This window comes from Ambystoma mexicanum, chromosome 3q, assembly GCF_040938575.1.
Source record: "Ambystoma mexicanum isolate Mex_15411 chromosome 3q, UKY_AmexF1_1, whole genome shotgun sequence".
Lineage (NCBI taxonomy): Eukaryota > Metazoa > Chordata > Amphibia > Caudata > Ambystomatidae > Ambystoma > Ambystoma mexicanum.
Window position 1 is genome coordinate 1266430399 of NC_090926.1, and position 26088 is coordinate 1266456486.

General features: G+C 54.1%; 1 protein-coding gene across 4 annotated transcripts in view; it reads left to right on the forward strand.

Annotated features, from left to right (window-relative positions):
- NACC1 (nucleus accumbens associated 1) overlaps nucleotides 1-26088 on the forward strand; it is a 114014-nt gene that overhangs the window by 69695 nt on the left and 18231 nt on the right. For 3 of the 4 annotated variants that reach the window (XR_011259963.1, XR_011259964.1, XM_069604304.1), the window contains exons 3-4: nucleotides 14533-14709; nucleotides 15522-15627. Coding sequence is in view for 2 of the 4 variants with exons in the window: in XM_069604304.1 (XP_069460405.1) it covers nucleotides 14533-14709; nucleotides 15522-15627 (283 nt within the window). In the remaining 2 variants the exon portion in view is untranslated. The remainder of the gene's footprint in view (nucleotides 1-14532; nucleotides 14710-15521; nucleotides 15628-26088) is intronic. The other variant, XM_069604305.1, reaches the window with a different exon arrangement.

Genomic DNA, 26088 nt, shown 5'->3' on the forward strand with positions numbered 1-26088 from the left:
AGTCCGCTGTAGCGTTGCGGACCCCTGGAAGATACTCCACTTTCAACACAATGTTCCGATCCAGACAGAAATGCCAGAATTCCCTTGCTAGATCTGCTAGGGCCTTGGAACTGTTCCCCCCCCCCCCCCCACAGATGGTTGATGTATCAAACTCCTGAAACATTGTCCATCCGGAGAAGGACACAGCCATTCCCCTGATCCTTGAGAAGACCCTTTACTGCAAAAGAGCCCACTAACAACTCCAGACAGTTGATATGTAGTTGCTTCTCTGAAGCGGACCACTTTCCGCCCATGGAAACCTGCCCTATCCTGGCCCTCCAGCCCACTCTGCTGGCATCTGACTCCAGAATGACATCCGGAGAGGGACCAAAAATTGCCCTGCCATTCCAGGCATCCATGAGCCACCAAAGGAGCTCCAACCTGGCTTCCGGAGACCGAACCACTAACTGCTAGTAAGACACTCTTACGAAGGTGCTTGGCCTTGAGACGTTGCAACGCTCTGTAATGGAGAGGGGCCGGAAAGATAGCTTAGATGGAAACTGATAACCTTCCCACAACCCTGACTAACTGCCTGAGGGAGACCCTCCCTTTCCTGAGGAGGAGACCGATTTCCTTCCTTATTTTGGAGAACCTGCAATCCGGAAGGAGAAGAATGGAAAGCTTTGAATCTATATTGAAGCCCAGAAATCGATACATTGCGTATGCTTGAATATGGACTTCTTTACATTTATAACAAATCCCAATGTCCGTAGAAGGGACACCGTCGACTCCAGATGAGTCCGAAGGATCTGAGGATTCTGAGCTGGCAGAAGCATAAATTATCCGAATCCCTTTGGACCTGAGGTGAGCCATCACAGGCTTCATTAATTTAGTGAAGCACCGGAGGGCTGACGAAAGGCCAAACGGAAGGCAGGCAAATTGCCAAGTGTGAGACCCCCACTGGAACTGTAGAAACGCTTGGTGGGGAGGAACGACGGGGATCACCAGGCACCCATCCTTGAGGTCTATCTTGACCATCCAATCCGCCTGCACAAGTGTGTCCCTGACAAGATGAATCCCCTCTGTTTTGAAGTGATGGACTACAAATTGTTTTGGGCTTGCAAATTTATGACTGGGCGAAAACCCGCCTCAGCCTTCTGGACCAGAAATAATAATCTCAAAAACTGGGAGGCTGTGAAGGACGCTGGGACCACTGCCCTTTGAAAATGAGGTCTCTGACCTCTGTTTCTATCAAATCCTGTTTGACCTTGTCGAACACCAGGGGAAAAGGCAAGGAAAGTTGACATGGGGGCGAATAGGACTCTATTTGAAACTCCTTCACCCTCTGCAACACCCAAGGGTCTGTGGTGAGAGCCTCCCACTGAGGAAGAAACCTGGCCAACCTGCCCCCTAAACCTTTGTGGGAAGAAACCTTTAACACATGTGGCATTACCTGGAGGAGCTGTTGTTGATCTGCCAGCACCCCCGCCGGCCCGTTCTCTCCAATGGGAACTCCTTTGGGAGTAAAACTGTGCTTGTGCTCCACAAGCAGAGGAGCAATTGTGTGCACCTCTTGATGCGTATTCCCGGGGACGGGCAGAGCCCTGGGAGAAACGGCCAGAGGAGCGGTACCTCTTCCGGCCCTATCGAAAACCTTGGGGGCAAAGACATTCTTTATATTAGCCTGAGCTTTGTCTAACATAGTGAAAGTGTGAATATAGGCAGAGAGATCCCTAAAACAAATTGCCTTGGGCCGAAGGCCTCACTTCCCTTTCTGCCATGTCTGCTAACTTGGAATCAAGCTGCATGAGGAGGGACTTGCGCCGCTCCCTAGAGATGGCAGCGTTGGTGAGCAGGCAAACTGTTCTCTGAATCCAGCCCTGCAGTACCTGCACATCAATAGGGAAGTTAGAAAGTGCCCCCTCCTCAGCCAGTTCAAATATCTGGGTCACCGAACCCAACAACTTATCCTGACTATTCCTCCAGGCCTTATCTACCCCCTTCTTGGGGTCTTTCCCTTTCTGGGACAAAAAGGAAACCATGGACTGGTCTATTTCTGGAATGAGGGGCACCTTATCTGGAACCACCGGCCTAAGGCACTCCTAACATAATTTGTTTGTCCTCCCTAGGTAAGAGGTGTCTAATCCGATGATTTCAAAAAGGAGAATACCGCCTCTGGGGGGTGTCATTCTGCCGACCTGGGGTGTTCAATCCGAGCTGGGTCGAAGAAGGGAACCCAACTAACGTCAAGCACTTGCCCCTGGGACGGAACTATGCAGTCTACCTTACTCTTGCGCCTCTTCGAAGGTGAGTCCAATTCGTCTGAACTATCAGTAGAAATGGGGACTGCAGGGACACTAGCGGGAAGCTGTGCACTACCTGGCCAAGGAGGAACTGACTGGGACTGCTGGGACCCCTCCAATGTATGCTTCGGACCCCTTCCTGAGGGGGAGACATTACTAGGGGTAGTTACAAGTTGTCCTTGTAAATGCTTGGATTTCTTTGCACACTTACGGGAACTTGCTCCTGCACAGAAGAACCCTCCCCCGGGGAAGGGTGAAAATCGGCGATTTTATTAAGAAGCCTTTCAAAAGCTGTGGCAAACGTAGAATTTAGATCCTAAAGGGCAGTGTCTAAGGAGGACTGAATCACTTGAGCCACTGACAGCTGGCTACGAGGAAGAATCCCCTGAAGGCCTAGTAATAACCGCTTCCCCCCCCCCCCAACCTCACTTTTTTTGGAAGGCCTCACTTGGGTACTTACATTGGCTGAAGAGGGACCTCTGACCCTTTGTTAGCAATAACTAACCTGGTAAAAAGCATTGGTAAATCAATTGGGTAAGCGCCGAGCAGGGGAAGCAAAATAAACAGCTGCTTAAGAGCAGCAAGCGAGGGGAGGGGGGAAAACCCTGTACAGGCAAAGCCTGCAGCCGAGCAGGCTTCAATTGTGCAGCGTCTGGGCGGCCTTCACCTTGGGGAAAGCTTTCCAAAGCAGGGGTATTGGGCCTCCTTGTGCACACATGGCAGGCCGCGCATGTCGGGCGCAGATGATAAAAAAAAACTAAATTCTTTCTGCTCGCAGGTAGGTGTCACCGCGTGCGACCGTGGCTCATTAAAGGGGTACAATGCAGCAGTTGCACACAGCGAAGACAAATAAGCTGTACAACAGTTTTAGAAGTACACCATATAAAGAGAAATCAAGTGCGACACAAAGTAAATAGGTTTTAAAAAACTGGACGATTGAATATGAAGCAACATGCTATAAATCTACACTCTATACCAAGAATACAAAATATCCAAAAGCTCTAACGGCAACAAAGTACACAACTAAGAAGGAATGAATTTGCTTGTGGCGTCAGCAGCAGAGAAATGGGAGTTGTGATTGGAGTAAAGGACTTATACAGGGGCGGGTTCCTGCTCATTGGTCCTCTACAGGGCATGTCCTGATCCTCCATGTTGGTTTGGGAAGCACCCCCCCCGCCCCCGCAAATGCATTGACTTTCAGCTTTGTTTTCAGTTTTGTTGTTAAAACTTTTTGTTTGTAAAGTTTTTCTCCAGCATGGGGTCTGGCATGGATTCACATGCTCATGAATATTCCCCGTCGTTCGTTTGGGAATCCTCAGTAAAGAGAACATTTGTTTCAGTTTTGTTTTGGAACTATCTTTCTACTAATAACCAATCACTGGTCTCTGGGTCATACTGCCCCCAGCCTCGTACTGCCCCCAGCCTATCGATAAGACCCCCGTGAAACCCTGGGCTGAGAACGAGGGGGGGGGGGCGAGGTAGTCCTAACGGATTCGGATACCTCCTCCGAGAACGAGTTCTGTCATCAAGGCAACCCTGGACAAGAAGTGAGGAGGTCAGGGCCTGTGGGAAGGATCCCGACGAGGCGGACATAGAGAGCGAGGGTGGAGCGAAGAACAGTAGGTTGAGGAGGAACCGGAGGAGCCTCCGCCGACGCTCCCGTCTCAATCGATGCCAACACCGTCGGACAGGTGTGAAGACATCTTGCTGGCACTGCACACAGAGATCAGGAAAAGGTTGCCCTTACCACCGGCGGAGGATCCAGCGGCATCTGGACCGTCGGGGAGCCCTCCAGCCAAGCGGAGGAGAGTCCATCCACCCCCACCTTTCCATCCTTCACCTCCATCCCCTCCGCCGAGGGATGAGATGGAGACGTACGGGACGGTCGACGGCGGAGACGATGGAACAGATCTCCCATCGCCCCATCCGTGGGCTTCCCCTTCAGACAAAATTGGCTCGTTTCACAAAATGATCGCCAGGGCCTCAGAGCTTTTCCAACTATGCCCTGAAGAGCAGAAGGAGGGATTCCTGTATCAACGACGGGAAGCCAAAAGGAAGACCGTACTCTCGGTCCCGCTGTTGGACGACATAGGGACTGTCCCTTCTGAAGAACCCGTCCACGGCCCTTGCGAAGAGAGACCGGTACGAGAAGAAGTACCAGGTCCCAGATTCCGCTCCTATGTGCCTCAGGGCACAGCCGTCGCCGGATTCAATAGTCTCTGTGGCGGCCAAGAAGAAATCTGCAGGGGCGACTGCATTGACTTCCACTTCCCCACCGGGCGGCGAGTGGAAGAAGCTGGACCCCATTGTGTCAAACGCTCTTGCTATCATGGCCCACTACGATAGGGAGCTGTGGTTTAAAATCGCCCCCCTCCTGGACTTCCACACGACAAGAGAGCGGAGGCCCTCAAAATCCTGCAAGAGGGTGAGGTAGCTTCTGATCGCGCCATCACGGTAGCCACGGACATCGCAGACACCAGTTTTCGCCAGATGGGCAACAGCGTTTGCCTTCGCCAGTGCGGTTGGCTCGGGGCCACCGACTTCCGTCAGGATGTACAGACCAGGGTACTGGACATGCCATTCAACGGGAACAATCTGTTCGGCAAGGCAGTGGACAAGTCAGTGCGGCCATCAAGGCTGACACCGAGACGGGCCGTGCCCTGGGCATGCTACATTAGCGATGGCCGTCCTTTCAGACCTCTGGAAGCAAGTCCCAAAGGATTCGGTGGCAGCTCTTTGTCATACCACCAGGTGGCCCGTTTTCGTTGCAAGAAGCCTACAGAGGCGGCATCAAGGCCGGGGGACATAATCGCTGTCGCCGAGGGACACAAGGGGGCAGAGCCTCGGCGAAGCAGGACTGTACCGGCTGTTACCGTCAGCGTATGGGAATCCATCTCCACCGACCATTGGGTGCTGGATGCCCCGGCCCACGGGTACACTCTAGAGTTCCAAAGGAAGTGCCCAGACTCCACCGGTGGCCAGGAAAGAAAACCACATCCCACAACTACTTCTGGAGGTACGAGCGATGCTGGCAAAGGGCGCGATAGAACTTGTCCCAAAGAGGCTCCGGAGTATACTCTCGGTACTTCCTCGTCCGAAAGAAGACCGGCGGCTGGCGGCCTATCCTGGACCTCTGCCGCCTCAACAGGTACATACAATCTCAAAAATTCCAGATGGTCCCCCCCTTCAACACGTGCTGGGACAGCTGGAAGAAGGAGACTTCCTGTTGTCGTTGGACCTGGAGGATGCATACTTCCACATCCGATGTCCTCTGTGTAAGGGAATGTTTCTCTGCTTCGTGGTCCAAGGGCGGCACTATCATCAGGGCACTGCCCTTCGGTTTGAAGTCGGCACCAAGGGTCTTCACCAAGTGCCTGGCACCGGTTGCGGTGCGGCTGCACCTGCAGTGGATCCACGTCTACCCCAATGTGGACGATTGGCTCATCTGAGCGAAGTCCAGGGAACTCGCCGTTGAGCACACAGCGAGGACCGTCCGCCTGCTCATGGAACTGGGTTTCTCGATAAACTTTGCGAAGTCCTGCTTGGTGCCATCGCAGGACGCCCTGTTCCTAGCGGCCAGGCTCAACATGATGGCGCGGCTGGCTTCACCGTCGGGGGAGAGGATAAAGGCCATCCTGGGCAAGCTACAACGGCTGTTGGCCATGGAAGTAGCCCGGGTGAGGTCCATCAAGTCCCTGCTCGGCATGATGGCGTCATGCATCTACCTTGTGCGGGTTGCGGATGCGGCCACTGCAGGAGTTCCTCGACGCCCGTTGGATACAAGTGGCGGGAAGCTTTGAAGACAAGATCTCCCTCAACGAGACTTTCCATCAAGCGATCGGGTGGAGAAGCACCCACACGCCTCTCGTGGCGGGGCATGTATTTCCAGAACCCAGCGCATCAGGAAACTGCGCCGACTGATGCCTCCTTGGGGCGCCTCCCTGGCGGATTGGGTGCGCACACCGGAGACCTCCACGCAAGAGGCCTTTGGCTCCTGGAGGAGAGGTCACTGCACATCAACGTCCTGGAGCTCTGGCCCGTGTTCTGGGCCCTCAGGTCCTTCCTTCCGTCACTCAAGGACAAGGTGGTACGGGTCTTCACCGACAACACCACCACGATGTTCTACATCCGGAAGCAGGGGGGGGCACCAAATCTCAGCTCTATCCAAGGAAGGGCAGGATCTGTGGCACTGGACCATCGCCCAGGGGATGTTCCTGGTACCCTTTCACTTGGCAGGAGTGAAGAAAACTGTCGCCGACTCACTCGGCAGGGAGCTGCGCTCTTGCAACGAGTGGGAAATTCTGCAAGATCAAGTAGCTCTCCTATTCTGACGATTGGGCAGTCCTCAGATCGATCTGTTCGCGATGGCGACGAACACCAAGTGCCGGAGGTTCGCCAGCAGGTTTCCCTAGCCAGGGAGCATGGGGGATGCATTCTTTCTCTTGGGATGGCCTGTTCCTCTATGTATTCGCACCATTGCCGTTGCTATTGCGACTTATCAGTCAACTCAGACGGTCCCGGTGCAGGATGATCCTCGTCGCACCGGCATGGCCAAGGCAGATATGGTTCCCGGACATGTCAGCATCCCCTCCGGTCAAGCTACTGACGGGCGCGGATCTACCTGCCAGGGAAGGAAGTGTGATCCTGCATCACGACCCAGGATCTCTGAACCTGCAGGCCTGGCTCCTGCAGCACTAGAGTTTGGAGGCTACAATATCCCGGCGGACTGCAAGGAGGTACTTGCCAAGGCCAGGGCATCCTCGACTCTTAACCTCTTCCATTTATGTCCAGAGCACTTATCTGTCTAGTGCCGTGCACAGAAGATCAACCCTCTACGGATTACGGCCCCTCAAGTGCTGCCATACTTGCTGTTGCTGGCCAAGGCGGGGCTGGCACATGCCTCCATCAAAATTCATCTGGCCGCTATCTCCCGCAACATCATAACTCTGCGACGGTCGTCGCTGTGGTCTCACTGCCTGGTGAAGGAGTTCATGAAAGGACTGTTCCACTCGTTCCTGCTGGTGCAGACTCTGGCCCCGGCGTGAGAGCTCAACGTGGTGCTGACCAGGCTCATGGGTCCGCCATTTGAACCTTTGCATTTGGCTCAGCTGAAATTCCTATCGTGGAAGACGGTGTTTCTTGTGGCCATCATCTCTGCACGACGAGTGGGAGAGATCCAGGCTCTCTCCTGTAAGCCGCCGTACTTCCCATTCCATCAGACGATGGTAGTGCTGAGGACGCAACCCTCCTTCATGCCTAAGATGCCGTCGGACTTCCACCTCAAAGAGCCCTTGGTGTTGCCTGTTTTCTTCCCGTCGCCTGCTGAGAGGACTTTGCATTTGCTGGATGTGGCTATAGTGCTGAAGTTCAACGCGGACTGTACAAAGAGTTTTCGGAAGACATCACAGCTGTTTGTTAACTTTGGCCCTGTGAACCAAGGGAAGGCTCTCTCCAAGGCTTCCATTTCCAGATGGCTCTCCGGCTGCATCGTGCACTGTCACCGGTTGGCAAACCGACCGTTGCCTGGCCGTCCGAGAGCCCATTTGACCAGAGCGACTGCTGCTACTACGGCGTTCCTGTCTGGGGTGCCCCCGCTGGACATCTGCAGTGCAGCTACGTGGAGGTCGACTCACACCTTCACGAAATTCTACTGCGTCTACCGGGATTACAGGGAGGAGTCCAAAGTCAGCTAAGCAGTGCTGTTCGCTTGAAGGTGAGCCTGGTGAGGAGGTAAGAGATTGCTTCTGTTGAGCCTTGCCACCTCCCGTGGTTGTGCATGTGTGTACTGCTATGTATTCTTGTATTCATGAGCATGTGAATCCATGCCAGACCCCATGCTGGAGAAGGAACAAGTTACTTACCTGTAACTGTCCTCCAACATGGGTCTAGCATGGATTTGCATGCAAACCCTCACTCTGCGGCTCTTCTCTTGGTCCTACTGCCACTTTACGTGCTACCAAATCTGAAGATGGCTGCCAGAGGGGGTGCTTAGGTAGAGGGCAGTCATTGGCTGGGGGCAGTATGACCCAGAGACCACTGATTGGTTATTAGTAGAAAGACAGTTCAGAAACTACTTATATTTTTTTTTTCTCTTTACCTAGGATTCCCAGCCTAATGACAGGGAATATTCATGAGCATGTGATCCATGCCAAACCCGTGCTGGAGAACAGTTACGGGTAAGTAACTTGTTCCTTCTTTGCTGATGTGGTTGTCTGAAGTAAAGAATGTATAATATGAAGCCTCCTGTCTTGACATAGAATCTGCTCTGTGCGCTGCAAAGCAGATTCGATCACTCAGCCCCCAGTTTCGACGAGAGTTAAAGGACTCAGTGACCTGGGGTTGCAGGCATGATTCAGTGATGCCTGGGGCACCCAGTCTTGCACCTTTCCAGAACCAGTCTGCTCCAGAAAGAAAGTCGGCTCCCACATAATGTACCTGCTACACCAAGCCTTATCCATGGGTCCTCGTTTCCACCCCCTTAATCGCCTTTCCCACAACACAACCCATTGTCATGCCTCGCTCACCTGTTTCCTATGGTAGCAGGAATCCGTATGCGTTCAGATCGGTAGCAAGGCCGTTCTATACTAGGTTGAATCTCTTTAACAAACTCCCTGCAAAACGGCGTTGTATCCCATCATCCCAGCAACCAGGATCAGGTGATAACGTTGGTTGCGACATCGCTTTTGATTGTTGCTACTTTGTTTCGTTCCTGTCTCCTGGTAAAGTCTATTCTTTGACCACGTCTGTATCCGGAGCCTTGCTTTCTAAGGCTGTTCTTGTTTTCTTCAAGACTCGTTTCCGAGTCATTCCTTGTTTCAGCTATGGTCTGGGAGACGGACCCTCTCCACGTGTTAGTTCCTGGCGTGGAAGTACTCTAGCGTTCTGGGGAAGCCGTCTTCAGCAATTCTTCTCACGGAGGGTTCCTGTCCTCACCAGAAGTCGGGTGAAGGCTTTCTTTAGCGCTTGCTCGCTACCGCGTTGCTAGAGACGCAGAACGCATTCAATTATTGTTTTGTCTTGAGATAACGTCCAAGTTTTCGGGAGTTGGACTTCCTGAATATTCGACCTTACAATCTTAATTTCAGAACAGATACTGTTCCACTTGCTGAACACTTTTACTGCATCCCAGAGGGGATTATTTTGCTTTCCAGTATCAATTCAAGGGTGAATAGAGTACTACATTCGAGAGTGAAGAACTTTGTTTTGAACATTTATGAAGATGCCAGGATTATGTTGTGTTATGCTTTGTGCGCAGAACTAGAGGACGCTATCCAGAGTGCACGTACACGACACTAGTTCGACCCTCGTTCCGTTCGGGATCAGTTTCCTACTAACCTTCCCTTTCCTTGTCGTTGTGTCCAATTGTTGGATTACCTTCTGGATTACCACATTTCACCTCACTCTTCAAGAAAACTACTCCTAATGAGGTTAGTGTGTAACCCAGTAAAAATAAGAAAGTCGGCTTAATTAGATATACTGACCTAGCTGTTTCTATTACACAGATTGGAGAATGTGTTCAGTTATTCGCCCTTTCAATTGATTTCCTCGCTCTGGCCGTGTTTCTTCTATTGGGCAGTGGGTGTAATCAATGGAAAGGGTTTTTTCCTTGAGGATTCATGAGTGAAGTTTAGGAGGAAAAGAGATCAGGATCAATATTGTATCCTTTTATGATTGTACTCCCCCTGTATCCTTTACTGGTATAATAGAAGTGTCTATTTGTCAAGACATTAAGGGCGGCATGACACCCATCAACTGCCAACGTCGCCCCTAGCCTCCTCCCAACCACGGCTGTTACAATGCTTGTGGCCTAAGCCCCCGCTGTGCGTGGGGTACTCCTGTTAACAGCATTATAAGTGCCTTGGACCAGGGTGTGCCATGACCGAAAGTAACTCGAGTTTGTGCCGATTTCGAGCGCCCATGTGCAGTGCACACTTGCTGACCTTAGTGAGCTAATGCAGGTACTGTTGGGATATGTGTATATAACCTGAGGTTATGTTACTGGGATTCAGCGCAGCGTGTTAATGTAACCTCTGTCCGTGTTGACATTGCATTAATATGGCGCACAGTTAAAAGCACCAGCTGCAGAGAGATCAGCGGTTTCGGAGAAGTGGAGGCACCGGCAACATGTGGTATTTAAAGCGTCACGAAGCCGCAAGCAATACACGCTGCAGTGAAGGCACCTATGCCTGCATGGGAGTGGTAAACCGTGGCTCGTGCACAATGGCTCCGAAGCACACCTCGCCGTCTCAGGGGGATATTCGGTCCGGTCCTTGAGAGCTGACCCCCCCACCACCGCCTGCAGCACGTGCATGGGCGACCTCCAACACCGCCTGCAGCACGGCCGGGGCCACTACCACCACCGCCTGCAGCACGGCCGGGGCCACTACCACCACCACCACCTGCAGCATGCGCCGGGGCCCCCCAAACACCGCCGGCAGCACGTGCAGCTGCCTTTGGGGCGCGGCTGATGAGCAGCTCTGGCGGGGACAGAAAATGCAATTGATAATACACAACAGAAGCTGGGGGCTCGGTGAACGATTAGGTTGCCGAGCCCTCAGGTTCACGTAGGCTCAATGACTACTGGGTGAGGGGGGGTGCTGCGCCGCCACTGCCTCGCAGGCAGTCGCGCAGGGAGTCGCCGTGACTGGCGCTTCCATCAATCGCAGCTGTTCTCGTCATGACGGCGGGCGTGGCGTGATGACGTCCCACTTACAGCCCTGCCTGGCCCCCTGGCTCTCTGGCTCTCCTACCTGACTGAATATGCGAGTGTTGGGGAGGGTTCAGGTGACCGGCAGACATTTCGTTTTCATAGCCCTCCGCCACCTTTTATCTTTCTCCCCAGCATATGATAAATGGGGAGCTGTTGTGTGGGGTCTAGTTGTTGGGCAACGTGAGCGCCGTGACTGTGTCATGACGCTCGCGTGCTCCTTTAATAAAAGGGGTTCTGCTGGCGCTGCGAGGGCAGAGCAGCAGAGCCCCAGGAAGTGGCAACTCGTGTCTGTTTCTGTGTGAGGGGGCCTGCCACGTGGAGGTGGCCTATTGTGTGCCGCGGCCCGAGTGTCCTCGGAGCCGCGGCTGAGGCAACTGGGGGGGGGGTGGGGGGGACACCCTCACATTGAGAGTCTTGCGCCCGGTGATACCGGGCGCCGTAGGGTGCTCCCCTACGCACAGTTCGCCGGCTGAAACCCGCTGCACCTCTCGTGTCGGGTGTTCCCGACACCATTGGTGGGCTGTCCCGGAGACCGAAGGCAGCCCACAACACTGGCGACGAAGTCGCCCCTGCCGCTTGGTGTTTGTGGTGGGCGGGAGAAACGACCTGTGCACACAGCCGCGGTCGGCGGCTGTGTGGAAGAGCCGGTGTGGTCTGCTGAGGCGCGGGCCCTGCATGTCGCGGCATCAGCCGCATGCGGAATGAGCGGTGGGTGGACCTGGTGCCCACGTGCCGCCCTGTGTCTCCGGGCGACTCCGGCACCTGTCCCGGTGGTGCACTGCATTAAGGCGCGGGTGCGGTGGGGAGGAGCAAAGAGGCCACGTGTGCGGTCGTGTTCGGCAGCTGGGGCCCCCGGACGCACAGGTCAGTGGGCGCCCGGTGCCGAGGACTTTTACCTCCATCCCTGAAAAGGGGAGTTTTCATCTGCGGCGCAGGCTGACGAACAATGGATTGCCGGTGGGACGGCGTGTCGATGCCCTGACACAGAACAAAGGAGGTGGGTGGGGCTCGTGCCGAGTGAGGTCACCATGTGGGCCTGGGGAGGCAGACGCGGTCACCCAGCCGTCTGCAGTTGAAGCAGCAGCCAGGGGGCTGGCAGCCCATGGTCGGATGGGCTGCTGAAAAGGATTTAAAGCATTAAAACTCACCGGGGGTGCTTCGGACTGCGGTGCGGCCGGAAGGGGGCGTGCCTCCACTCGGGAGGACTGCCTAGGGCGGAGCCATCTGTCTCTCGTGTTGAGGGAGGGAAGTAGACCCCCCTCACCCAGGCCACTGCAGAGAAGAGCCTGGTTACGCCGAACAGGGAGGCCCATCAACGGCCGGGCCCAAGAAAGTAAATACACCTTGGTTACCAGAATAGGCCTCAAGATTCACAAGGCGGCCCAGCAAAAGGGGAAAAATTGGACAGTATCTCCTCCTGCTGTTCTGAGCGGTGTTAAACCCGGGGGTTGCGACTCCACTTGGAGTGCTCGTGCGCCCCTGGGCAGGAAGAACGGCGGGCACCTATCAGCACCGGTGACTGCATTTGGCATTCCCAGCGGCTGCCGGCATGTCGGACGATGAGGGAGTATGTCGGGGTCAGCTGGCACCAATACCCCATTTCGATATCCTGGGGGCACCTGCAAGTCTGGCGTCCCGGTGGGCGGCCTGGGTGGAGAACCTAGAGCTATACTTCGCTGCGGTGGAGATCAAGGATGCAGCTAAGTGCCCGACTCTCCTGTACTCCGCCGGACTGGCTGTTCAGAGGTTGTTTAAGACACCAATGCCAGCGGATGAGTCCTACGGCGCTGCCATCGTGGCCCTGAATGGGTACTTCCGACCCATGGTCAATCGGGACTGCGAACGGTTCAGAATGAGATGTCGGGCAGGAAGAAGGGACGAGCCGCGACGCATTTCACGGCAAGTTGCGTGGCATTGCACTGTCCTGCGATCTGGGAAACTTCGAGCAAGACGAGGTCAGAGCGCAGATCTACGGCTGCAGCTCCACCAAACTGCGCAAGCAGGTTCTGAGGGACCCAGCGCTGACCCTCGATCGAATACTGGAGCTTGGCCGGGCCCAGGAACTGGCGGAGGTGCAGGCCTCGGCCATGGATTCCTCTAGACACCACCTAAAGATGGAGGTCCCCATGCAGCGAGTGAAGGTTGAGGAGGTGGCGGCTGTCGGCAGGTGGCCAGGAGGAAGAGTGATGAGGAGGGGAGACTGGCCGAAGAGAGACCCCAATGCGACAATATGTCATCAGTGTGGGTGGGATCTGCCCCACCCGCAGGACTGCCCGGCGATGGGACAAATCTGTGGAAGGTGCAGGAAGGGAGACCATTTCGCACAAGTGTGTCTCGCCCCAGCCGGCATGGCGGGGGCATCAGGGGGAGTGAGGTGAAGGGAAGAAGGACCCCCCAAGGTGGCAGCGGTCCATGTGGTGGAGAGTCCCCGAGAAGCACCGTGTGATATGGGGGAGGAGTACGAAGAGAATATATTATTCTTGTCCTGCAGCGGCGCCGAGGGCCAGATTGATCCTGGGATTTTCTGAGTGGGGGGACCCCGCCATAGGGCCCCATGGTGTGGGGACTGGAACACACATGTTTTGCGGTGTCAAAAATGTTTGGGTTGGGGTAGCGGTTAGGTGGTGCGCGGACTGGAATGCAACAAATGTTTGTGGTGGGTTTTGTTTGATTTTGTTTGGTTATAATAAAGAAGGGATGTTGTGTGGGGGTCTAGTTGTTGGGAAACGTGAGCGCCGTGACTGTGTCATGACGCTCGCGTGCTCCTTTTAATAAAAGGGGTTTGCGCTGCGAGGGCAGAGCAGCAGAACCCCAGCAAGTGGCAACTCGTGTTTGCGTGTGAGGGCCTGCCACGTGGACGTGGCCTATTGTGTGCCGCGGCCCGAGTGTCCTCGGAGCCGCGGGTGAGGCAACTGGGGGTGACACCCTCACAATGAGTCTTGCGCCCGGCGATACCGGGCGCCGTAGGGTGCTCCCCTACGCACGGTTCGCCGGCTGAAACACGGTGCACCTCTCGTGTCGGGTGTTCCCGATACTATTGGTGGGCTGCCCTGGAGACCGGAGGCAGCCCACAACAGGAGCCAGACCATTAGGCGCCAATACCGAGGGGAGTTTATAGATTTGTTTTGCATTCATGGTTGGATATGAAAGCTACAAAAAACAGTAACATACAAACGCGACCAATCCGACCCCCCTCTGTACTCTAAATGGTGAATTATATACTTTAGAATCTATAATGTATCCAAGTTTTATTTGATTTTTGTCTTTAAAAGCAGTTTTCTTTTGTGAAAGTGGGTTGTGTGAGGTACACCGAATGTCTTTAGGCGAGGAGTAGATATTTTTTTCAGAATTTCAAATTCAGGACATGGCTCTCTATCCCCGGGGCCCCTGCACCCGCCCGTCTTAAAGGCTTAGTCTTGCTTTTACTTTGTGTTCGTATGATTGGGGCCACTCTTTTGGGGTGGTCCGCATGCTCTCCTTGGCTCGCCTTCTTCACATCCCATCCCTGCTAATGCCTTCTCCCACCTTCTCCTCTTCCAGCAGAGAAAGTGGAGGCATTGCCGGAGCAGAGTTCCGGTTCGGACTCCAGAAACCGTATACGGGTCCGGCAAGACTTGGCGTCTCTACCAGCGGAACTCATTAGCCAGATTGGGAACCGGTGCCACCCAAAACTGTACGAGGAGGGCGACCCCGCCGAGAAGCTGGAGCTCGTGATAGGTGCGTATTGGGGGCAGACTTGCACTCTACATGCGTGTTTGTGCACATAGCACCCACAGTGGTGTATTGTGCTGCAGTGGAGTTGAGGCGTCTTTGTGGTTCTCATTGTTCATGTTTTGCCAATTGTCTTGGAATATATGTGGGTGCGCTGTTGTCAGCAGTGCAAGATTTAGTAATTCAGACACTTGAAACATGGGCAGCACTGCATGCGTCTAACACAGAATGCAGTCGACGCATGCAAGAGTATTGCAAGCTTCACTCAGAGTAATGGCACAGCAGCGGTGTATGCTTCATTGCATGGATCAGGTGCGGCAGCGGTGCATGCTTCATTGCATGGAGCAGGTGCGGCAGCGGTGCATGCTTCATTGATGCATAGAGCAGGTGCGGCAGCGGTGCATGCTTCATTGATGCATAGAGCAGGTGCGGCAGCGGTGCATGCTTCATTGATGCATAGAGCAGGTGCGGCAGCGGTGCATGCTTCATTGATGCATAGAGCAGGTGCGGCAGCGGTGCATGCTTCATTGATGCATAGAGCAGGTGAGGCAGCGGTGCATGCTTCATTGATGCATAGAGCAGGTGCGGCAGCGGTGCATGCTTCATTGATGCATAGAGCAGGTGCGGCAGCGGTGCATGCTTCATTGATGCATAGAGCAGATGCGGCTACCGGTGCATGCTTCATTGATTCATAGAACATGTGCAGCAGCGCAGCAGCAGCAGAAGTGCATGCTTCTTTCTCACACTCGACCAATTCACCATAGGCTGGTTCGGCTGATTATGTGATAAATCAGTAAACGTCTGACTTTTTTTCCCAGGTACCAATGTGTTCATCACGCGTGCTCAACTAATGAATTGCCACGTCAGCGCTGGGACCCGGCACAAAGTGCTCCTGCGGCGGCTCCTAGCCTCCTTTTTTGACCGGTGGGTACCTATGGTGTCAATCTTTCTCTCGTAGCCCTTAATGGAATAGCAACGTGAGGCAATCTTTTGAGGGAAAGAAAAATCACTGTTTTTATAGCTTACTTGTGGGGCCATGCAATTGAGCAGAATTTGAATATTGGTGCATGTACGCAGGTGATTTACATACGAATCTCGCCAGAAAGCGGCAGACAGTGCAAGTACAACTTGTGGGGCAAATAGATGAGGGAGACTGGTTGGAGGTGTGTGCCAGTACCTTGTCCTCATTGGTCGTCGTACTGTTCCATAAACAGCCTGGCCTTCTATTGCTTTGGACAGAAGGAGCATGCGTGGTCTGTTCCATGGTATGGGAGAGCACTCGCTTTTGTCTGCTCCTGATGTTGGGTGTGGGAGTGTAGTGGGAGAGCACTCTCTTTTGTCTGCTCCTGATGTTGGTTGTGGGAGTGTAGTGGGATAGCACTCGCTTTTGTCTGCTCCTGATGTTGGGTGGTATCTTGCAGGGTGTGGGAGTGTAGTGGGAGAGCACTCACTTTTGTCTGCTCCTGATGTTGGGTGGTATCTTGCAGGGTGTGGGAGTGTAGTGGGAGAGCACTCTCTTTTGTCTGCTCCTGATGTTGGGTGGTATCTTGCAGGGTGTGGGAGTGTAGTGGGAGAGCACTTGCTTCTGTCTGCTCCTGATGTTGGGTGGTATCTTGCAGGGTGTGGGAGTGTAGTGGGAGAGCACTCGCTTTTGTCTGCTCCTGATGTTGGGTGTGGGAGTGTAGTGGGAGAGCACTCGCTTTTGTCTGTTCCTGATGTTGGGTGGTATCTTGCAGGGTGTTGGAGTGTAGTGGGAGAGCACTCGCTTTTGTCTGCTCCTGATGCTGGGTGGTATCTTGCAGGGTGTGTGTGTAGTGGGAGAGCACTTGCTTTTGTCTGCTCCTGATGTTGGGTGGTATCTTGCAGGGAGTGGGAGTGTAGTGGGAGAGCACTAGCTTTTGTGTGCTCCTGATGTTGGGTGGTATCTTGCAGGGTGTGGGAGTGTAGTGGGAGAGCACTTGCTTTTGTCTGCTCCTGATGTTGGGTGGTATCTTGCAGGGTGTGGGAGTGTAGTGGGAGAGCACTTGCTTTTGTCTGCTCCTGATGTTGGGTGGTATCTTGCAGGGTGTGGGAGTGTAGTGGGAGAGCACTCTCTTTTGTCTGCTCCTGATGCTGGGTGGTATCTTGCAGGGTGTGGGAGTGTAGTGGGAGAGCACTTGCTTTTGTCTGCTCCTGATGTTGGGTGGTATCTTGCAGGGTGTGGGAGTGTAGTGGGAGAGCACTCGCTTTTGTCTGCTCCTGATGTTGGGTGGTATCTTGCAGGGTGTGGGAGTGTAGTGGGAGAGCACTAGCTTTTGTGTGCTCCTGATGTTGTGTGGTATCTTGCAGGGTGTGGGAGTGTAGTGGGAGAGCACTCGCTTTTGTCTGCTCCTGATGTTGGGTGTGGGAGTGTAGTGGGAGAGCACTTGCTTCTGTCTGCTCCTGATGCTGGGTGGTATCTTGCAGGGTGTGGGAGTGTAGTGGGAGAGCACTCGCTTTTGTCTGCTCCTGATGTTGGGTGGTATCTTGCAGGGTGTGGGAGTGTAGTGGGAGAGCACTCGCTTTTGTCTGCTCCTGATGTTGGGTGTGGGAGTGTAGTGGGAGAGCACTGGCTTCTGTCTGCTCCTGATGTTGGGTGTGGGAGTGTAGTGGGAGAGCACTCGCTTTTGTGTGCTCCTGATGTTGGGTGTGGGAGTGTAGTGGGAGAGCACTCGCTTTTGTGTGCTCCTGATGTTTGGTGTGGGAGTGTAGTGGGAGAGCACTGGCTTCTGTCTGCTCCTGATGTTGGGTGTGGGAGTGTAGTGGGAGAGCACTCGCTTTTGTGTGCTCCTGATGTTGGGTGTGGGTGTGTAGTGGGAGAGCACTCGCTTTTGTCTGCTCCTGATGTTGGGTATCTTGCAGGGTGTGGGAGTGTAGTGGGAGAGCACTGGCTTCTGTCTGCCGCTGATGTTGGGTGTGGGAGTGTAGTGGGAGAGCACTTGCTTCTGTCTGCTCCTGATGTTGGGTGGTATCTTGCAGGGTGTGGGAGTGTAGTGGGAGAGCACTTGCTTCTGTCTGCTCCTGATGTTGGGTGGTATCTTGCAGGGTGTGGGAGTGTAGTGGGAGAGCACTTGCTTCTGTCTGCTCCTGATGTTGGGTGGTATCTTGCAGGGTGTGGGAGTGTAGTGGGAGAGCACTCGCTTTTGTGTGCTCCTGATGTTGGGTGGTATCTTGCAGGGTGTGTGTGTGTGTGTGTGTGTGTGTGTGTGAGTGTAGTGGGAGAGCACTCGCTTTTGTCTGCTCCTGATGTTGGGTGTGGGAGTGTAGTGGGAAAGCACTCGCTTTTGTCTGCTCCTGATGTTGGGTGGTATCTTGCAGGGTGTGGGAGTGTAGTGGGAGAGCACTCGCTTTTGTCTGCTCCTGATGTTGGGTGGTATCTTGCAGGGTGTGGGAGTGTAGTGGGAGAGCACTTGCTTCTGTCTGCTCCTGATGTTGGGTGGTATCTTGCAGGGTGTGGGAGTGTAGTGGGAGAGCACTCGCTTTTGTCTGCTCCTGATGTTGGGTGGTATCTTGCAGGGTGTGGGAGTGTAGTGGGAGAGCCCTCGCTTTTGTCTGCTCCTGATGTTGGGTGGTATCTTGCAGGGTGTGGGAGTGTAGTGGGAGAGCACTTGCTTCTGTCTGCTCCTGATGTTGGGTGGTATCTTGCAGGTTGTGGGAGAGCACTCGCTTTTGTTTGCTCCTGATGTTGGGTGTGGGAGTGTAGTGGGAGAGCACTCGCTTTTGTCTGCTCCTGATGTTGGGTGGTATCTTGCAGGGTGTGGGAGTGTAGTGGGAGAGCACTCGCTTTTGTCTGCTCCTGATGTTGGGTGTGGGAGTGTAGTGGGAGAGCACTCGCTTTTGTCTGCTCCTGATGTTGGGTGTGTAGTGGGAGAGCACTCGCTTTTGTTTGCTCCTGATGTTGGGTGGTATCTTGCAGGGTGTGGGAGTGTAGTGGGAGAGCACTCTTTTTGTCTGCTCCTGATGTTGGGTGTGTAGTGGGAGAGCACTCGCTTTTGTCTGCTCCTGATGTTGGGTGGTATCTTGCAGGGTGTGGGAGTGTAGCGGGAGAGCACTGGCTTCTGTCTGCTCCTGATGTTGGGTGGTATCTTGCAGGGTGTGGGAGTGTAGTGGGAGAGCACTCGCTTTTGTCTGCTCCTGATGTTGGGTGGTATCTTGCAGGGTGTGGGAGTGTAGTGGGAGAGCACTTGCTTCTGTCTGCTCCTGATGTTGGGTGGTATCTTGCAGGGTGTGGGAGAGCACTCGCTTTTGTCTGCTCCTGATGTTGGGTGTGGGAGTGTAGTGGGAGAGCACTCGCTTTTGTCTGCTCCTGATGTTGGGTGGTATCTTGCAGGGTGTGGGAGTGTAGTGGGAGAGCACTCGCTTTTGTCTGCTCCTGATGTTGGGTGTGGGAGTGTAGTGGGAGAGCACTCGCTTTTGTCTGCTCCTGATGTTGGGTGTGTAGTGGGAGAGCACTCGCTTTTGTTTGCTCCTGATGTTGGGTGGTATCTTGCAGGGTGTGGGAGTGTAGTGGGAGAGCACTCGCTTTTGTCTGCTCCTGATGTTGGGTGTGTAGTGGGAGAGCACTCGCTTTTGTCTGCTCCTGATGTTGGGTGGTATCTTGCAGGGTGTGGGAGTGTAGTGGGAGAGCACTGGCTTCTGTCTGCTCCTGATGTTGGGTGGTATCTTGCAGGGTGTGGGAGTGTAGTGGGAGAGCACTCGCTTCTGTCTGCTCCTGATGTTGGGTGTGGGAGTGTAGTGGGAGAGCACTTGCTTCTGTCTGCTCCTGATGTTGGGTGGTATCTTGCAGGGTGTGGGAGTGTAGTGGGAGAGCACTTGCTTCTGTCTGCTCCTGATGTTGGGTGGTATCTTGCAGGGTGTGTGTGTGTGTGTGTGTCTGTGTGTGTGTGTAGTGGGAGAGCACTCGCTTTTGTCTGCTCCTGATGTTGGGTGTGGGAGTGTAGTGGGAGAGCACTCGCTTTTGTCTGCTCCTGATGTTGGGTGGTATCTTGCAGGGTGTGGGAGTGTAGTGGGAGAGCACTTGCTTCTGTCTGCTCCTGATGTTGGGTGGTATCTTGCAGGGTGTGGGAGAGCACTTGCTTTTGTCTGCTCCTGATGTTGGGTGGTATCTTGCAGGGTGTGGGAGTGTAGTGGGAGAGCACTCTTTTGTCTGCTCCTGATGTTGGGTGGTATCTTGCAGGGTGTGGGAGTGTAGTGGGAGAGCACTCGCTTTTGTCTGCTCCTGATGTTGGGTGGTATCTTGCAGGGTGTGGGAGTGTAGTGGGAGAGCACTCGCTTCTGTCTGCTCCTGATGTTGGGTGTGGGAGTGTAGTGGGAGAGCACTCGCTTTTGTCTGCTCCTGATGTTGGGTGGTATCTTGCAGGGAGTGTAGTGGGAGAGCCCTCGCTTCTATCTGCTCCTGATGTTGGGTGGTATCTTGCAGGGTGTGGGAGTGTAGTGGGAGAGCACTTGCTTCTGTCTGCTCCTGATGTTGGGTGGTATCTTGCAGGGTGTGGGAGTGTAGTGGGAGAGCACTCGCTTCTGTCTGCTCCTGATGTTGGGTGTGGGAGTGTAGTGGGAGAGCACTCGCTTTTGTCTGCTCCTGATGTTGGGTGGTATCTTGCAGGGTGTGGGAGTGTAGTGGGAGAGCCCTCGCTTTTATCTGCTCCTGATGTTGGGTGGTATCTTGCAGGGTGTGGGAGTGTAGTGGGAGAGCACTTGCTTCTGTCTGCTCCTGATGTTGGGTGGTATCTTGCAGGGTGTGGGAGTGTAGTGGGAGAGCACTCGCTTTTGTCTGCTCCTGATGTTGGGTGGTATCTTGCAGGGTGTGGGAGTGTAGTGGGAGAGCCCTCGCTTTTGTCTGCTCCTGATGTTGGGTGGTCTGTTCCAGGGTATAGCAGGAGAGCCCTTGCTTTCGTCGTCTCCTTCTTGCTTTACATATGGTGATGGCTTGTCTTTGAGTGCTGCCTTGGCCTCCTGAGTTGGTGAGTTACTTGGCCATGTGGCACGATGTCTTAGTCCTTGATGCTTTGTAGGTGATCTGTTTTAAAGGTAATGAGTGGCACTGACGGGTGAGCGGTATGGGGGAGGAGGGGGTGCAGTTGAATGTCTTCAGTCAAGCCATGAGGTGGGACGCGGCGCGCTTGTCCAGCCATGAGGTGGGACGCGGCGCGCTTGTCCAGCCATGAGGTGGGACGCGGCGCGCTTGTCCAGCCATGAGGTGGGACGCGGCGCGCTTGTCCAGCCATGAGGTGGGACGCGGCGCGCTTGTCCAGCCATGAGGTGGGACGCGGCGCGCTTGTCCAGCCATGAGGTGGGACGCGGCGCGCTTGTCCAGCCATGAGGTGGGACGCGGCGCGCTTGTCCAGCCATGAGGTGGGACGCGGCGCGCTTGTCCAGCCATGAGGTGGGACGCTGCGCGCTTGCCCAGCCATGAGGCGGGACGCCGCGCGCTTGCCCAGCCATGAGGCGGGACGCCGCGCGCTTGTCCAGCCATGAGGCGGGACGCGGCGCGCTTGTCCAGCCATGAGGCGGGACGCGGCGCGCTTGTCCAGCCATGAGGCGGGACGCGGCGCGCTTGTCCAGCCATGAGGTGGGACGCGGCGCGCTTGTCCAGCCATGAGGTGGGACGCGGCGCGCTTGTCCAGCCATGAGGTGGGACGCGGCGCGCTTGTCCAGCCATGAGGTGGGACGCGGCGCGCTTGTCCAGCCATGAGGTGGGACGCCGCGCGCTTGTCCAGCCATGAGGTGGGACGCCGCGCGCTTGCCCAGCTTGTGTGCGTGTCCGCTTTCATTGTGGCTCTGAGAAAGGGGGTTGCAGAAATGTTGGATGGCGAGAGCCAGAACTTGTTCGCTGGTTCTAGAGTTCGCGGCTTAATGGCTTGCTTCTGTGGAGGGGGGAGGTGTGGGGGTGGGGGTTGGGGTGGGGGCGGGGGCGGGGCTTTAGCTAGTAATAGGCTCCCCGCGTGTCCAAGCAATGTGTGCTTTGAAGGCAAGTTCAAAGTAGGTGATGGGACTGAGGGACGTTGCTTGTGTGGAGCCGTTGACTGGCTTTTTTTTGCTGTATTGCCCGTTTCTGGCAATGTCCACACAGAAGATTAATAATGTTTTAGGGTGTGACCGTGTCAAGTTAGGGTTCACTTGGGCCTCTGGGAGCCCAGATTGCCCGATTGGGGAATAGGATGCTTTAAAGGGGGCCCACACCCCGCGCAGGAATCCATACGTGTGGCTGGCGTGTAGACATGTGGCGCAAGCTCTGGGCTGCCCAAGGGGTAGGCAGCCAAGATGCGGGCGCCCACCAAGGAGGGTACGCTGGCTGGGGTCCAAGTGCACCTGCCCTGTAGTTCACGATATGGCTCCGGCGAGCCGGGGGAGTTTCTTGGTGTCCTGGGGGTGGTACTGCTTCTCTTCTTTCAGTGGCTGGCTTGAGTAGAAGTAGGCCGCTGGCTCTGCCGGTTACCGGGCCCTCTTGGCATCCAGGGCTCCTGCCCCTTAGTGTGCGGCTTCTGGGAGCTAGAGTTCCATGTCCCCTCTAGTCTCGGAGAAGGCTGCAACCGCAGGGCAGTGTGTGATCTTGGGCAGAATGATGCAGGAAAGCTCCCACAGTCAGCTTCTCTGTGCTTTGGGAGCCCTCTTGGCACTTGATATCGGTTTAGGGGAAGAGTCCGCCATATTCTGTAAACATTGGAAAGCAAGTGTAAACTCTGCTCCCAATGTAACCATTTGCTGAAAAGCAATTCCCACGTTCCTGTGCTGCCTCGTAGGTGCGCAGCCCTCCTCCGTGCCCGCCTCGCAATAGATCTATCGGGATTCTTGTGCGTTTGTTTCTGGGGGCTGTGAATTCGTTTTAGATTCACTTTCTATGCACCGTCTGCCATCTAGTGGTTGGTCGTAGTATTAGGTTTTCTGAAGCGACTAGAGCCGCGTCCACAGGGGCATTCCTGCAGCTGGTGCCCACCGTGCTTGAGTTGATGTTTGCGGTTTCCCTTCCTTTTTTCCCGCATTCGCAGTTTGGCTTCTGTGCCGCCGTTCCGCGTAGGGGCAGTTCGGGTGTGTATAGGCCTCAATGGAAAGACCCCTTTTAGCTTTTGTCCAAGCTGCGGATGGGCGCCCATACAGCGTGAAATTACTGCCGGCCGACCATATGGAGGCGGCTTGCAGGGCCCTGAGGCATTTCGGCGTATGCAAGGAGGCCCAACAGGTATGCAAATGGTATTCTGGGGTGATGGCTTCGGGCTCCACACACGCAGAAAAGGAGCACATGGCACACTAAGCGGCTTCCGTCGCACCACATATCTAAAAGGTCCCCTACCAAGATCCAGGAGAGGAGACATCGGCCCGTAGCGAGAAGTAGCCAGGGCCCAAAAAGCCAAACGGTCTGGCGGTCAAATTACTGAGGCGTCGGCGCCCAAGGGGACCCAAAACACTGGCCACCAAAGGGCCAGCCTCCTAAATCTCGAGAAACAAACCATGAGCAAACGTGGTGCCCAGACTCCTAGCAGCGACTGACATTGGGAGCTGAGGATGGAGCCCGCTCCTCTTTCTCCAGCACGGGGAATAATTCTCCACAAATGGATGGGAGCAGCCAAGGATCAGTGGGGACAGGATGCAGTAGCGTGTCCTTAATGCAGCCAGTTTGTGACTCCGCTCCCGCCCCCCCCCCCCCTTCAAGGAAACGCCTTCTTCAGGTGGAGGGTCCGTTAGAGGAGGGGCTCTATTCATCCTGCTTCCTTGTTCCCAAGGAAGACGGACCCTTTGCGCAGCGCTCGACCTGTGGCCACTACTCATTTCTCAAACTCCTACGGGTCCACATGGCAGGAGGGCATCCCACCACTGAAAGAGGGGTCTACATGGCGACGCTGGACATGAAAGATGCATACTTTCAGATTTCCATGGCCCCGTGCACAAGGCTCGACACCAAGAGTTTAAAGTGTACCCCATTGGCATAGCACCAATACAATGGCTTAATGCGAGTGCAGGTAAGTGGCTACAAGTTGCAGTGGGGCTGTTATATTACAGTTGGGCAACAGGAACGGTAAATTGGGGTGGGATTGGCTAAGATTGAATGTTAGGGCGTAAGTCAATTTAAGGGGTTTCTGCTGGCCCTTTTAGGGTCCCTGAGATTTAGCTTTGTCCTTCTGTTTTGGTGTCTTAACCTCTGCTGCAGTCCCCCCGCCACTGCAAACTTTGTATACCCTCGGTAGATGGTCTTTGGCATCCTATAAGTCCCTTAGGACATGGGTGCTTTTAAAACACCCCATTTCTTGCCCCAGGGTGATTGGTTTTGGGGAACAGGCTGGTGGCAGCTGTAATGTAATTTTGACTTCACCAGGGATCATGGCCGATTTACTGCATTGTTAGCCCGATGCTCCTTTTCGTTGGCCATTAGATTACCAATGTATTTTGTGAATGATGTTATATGGCCTTTGTATAGCACCTAATGCCATTGGTACGGCCTCAAAGTGCAGTGGGGTGAACGCCCTTGGAGGACCGAGGTATGAGAATTGAAAGGAGGATTTTTAGAACACGTATGTGCGCTTTCGCCAAAACTAAGGTAGTTTGGGGTGGCCAGGTCCCTGTTGGCGACCCGTGGAGATCTGGTTAGTAGACAGGTGCTGTGATGGGCTGTCAGGAGAGTAGGCAAGTCAAGGGGACTGATTGTGCACAGCTAGACACATGTTTTTGTGGGACTCAGCAGCCTTATAATGGGAGAGGTGATGTGCGATTCTGAAGTAGAGTAGTGGATTGTTGCAGATATTTGCAGGTGGGTGGCTTTGACCGGGAGGCATACGGCTATGTTCCATTGAGAGAGGGCTATACTTACCTGAGAAGCACTAGCCCAAAACCGTAGCGAGATTCAAAATGCAAGCCCACAACGCTATCCCTGTGGCAGAAGATGCAGAGCAGTGGCACAAAACCGTAGCAAGCTTCAAAATGCAAGCCCACAACACTATCCCTGTGGAAAAAGATGCAGAGCAGTGGCACAAAACCGTAGCGAGATTCAAAATGCAAGCCCACAACACTATCCCTGTGGAAAAAGATGCAGAGCAGTGGCACAAAACCACAGCGAGATTCAAAATGCAAGCCAACAACACTATCCCTGTGGAAAAAGATGCAGAGCAGTGGCACAAAACCGTAGCGAGATTCAAAATGCAAGCCCACAACACTATCCCTGTGGAAAAAGATGCAGAGCAGTGGCACAAAACCGTAGCGAGATTCAAAATGCAAGCCCACAACACTATCCCTGTGGAAAAAGATGCAGAGCAGTGGCACAAAACCGTAGCGAGATTCAAAATGCAAGCCCACAACACTATCCCTGTGGAAAAAGATGCAGAGCAGTGGTACAAAACCGTAGCGAGATTCAAAATGCAAGCCCACAACACTATCCCTGTGGAAAAAGATGCAGAGCAGTGGCACAAAACCGCAGCGAGATTCAAAATGCACGCCCACAACACTATCCCTGTGGAAAAAGATGCAGAGCAGTGGCACAAAACCGCAGCGAGATTGAAAATGCAAGCCCACAACACTATCCCCGTGGAAAAAGATGCAGAGCAGTGGCACAAAACCACAGCGAGATTCAAAATGCAAGCCCACAACACTATCCCCGTGGAAAAAGATGCAGAGCAGTGGCACAAAACCGTAGCGAGATTCAAAATGCAAGCCCACAACACTATCCCTGTGGAAAAAGATGCAGAGCAGTGGCACAAAACCGTAGCGAGATTCAAAATGCAAGCCCACAACACTATCCCTGTGGAAAAAGATGCAGAGCAGTGGCACAAAACCGTAGCGAGATTCAAAATGCAAGCCCACAACACTATCCCTGTGGAAAAAGATGCAGAGCAGTGGCACAAAACCGTAGCGAGATTCAAAATGCAAGCCCACAACACTATCCCTGTGGAAAAAGATGCAGAGCAGTGGCACAAAACCGTAGCGAGATTCAAAATGCAAGCCCACAACACTATCCCTGTGGAAAAAGATGCAGAGCAGTGGTACAAAACCGTAGCGAGATTCAAAATGCAAGCCCACAACACTATCCCTGTGGAAAAAGATGCAGAGCAGTGGCACAAAACCGCAGCGAGATTCAAAATGCACGCCCACAACACTATCCCTGTGGAAAAAGATGCAGAGCAGTGGCACAAAACCGCAGCGAGATTGAAAATGCAAGCCCACAACACTATCCCCGTGGAAAAAGATGCAGAGCAGTGGCACAAAACCACAGCGAGATTCAAAATGCAAGCCCACAACACTATCCCCGTGGAAAAAGATGCAGAGCAGTGGCACAAAACCACAGCGAGATTCAAAATGCAAGCCCACAACACTATCCCTGTGGAAAAAGATGCAGAGCAGTGGCACAAAACCGTAGCGAGATTCAAAATGCAAGCCCACAACACT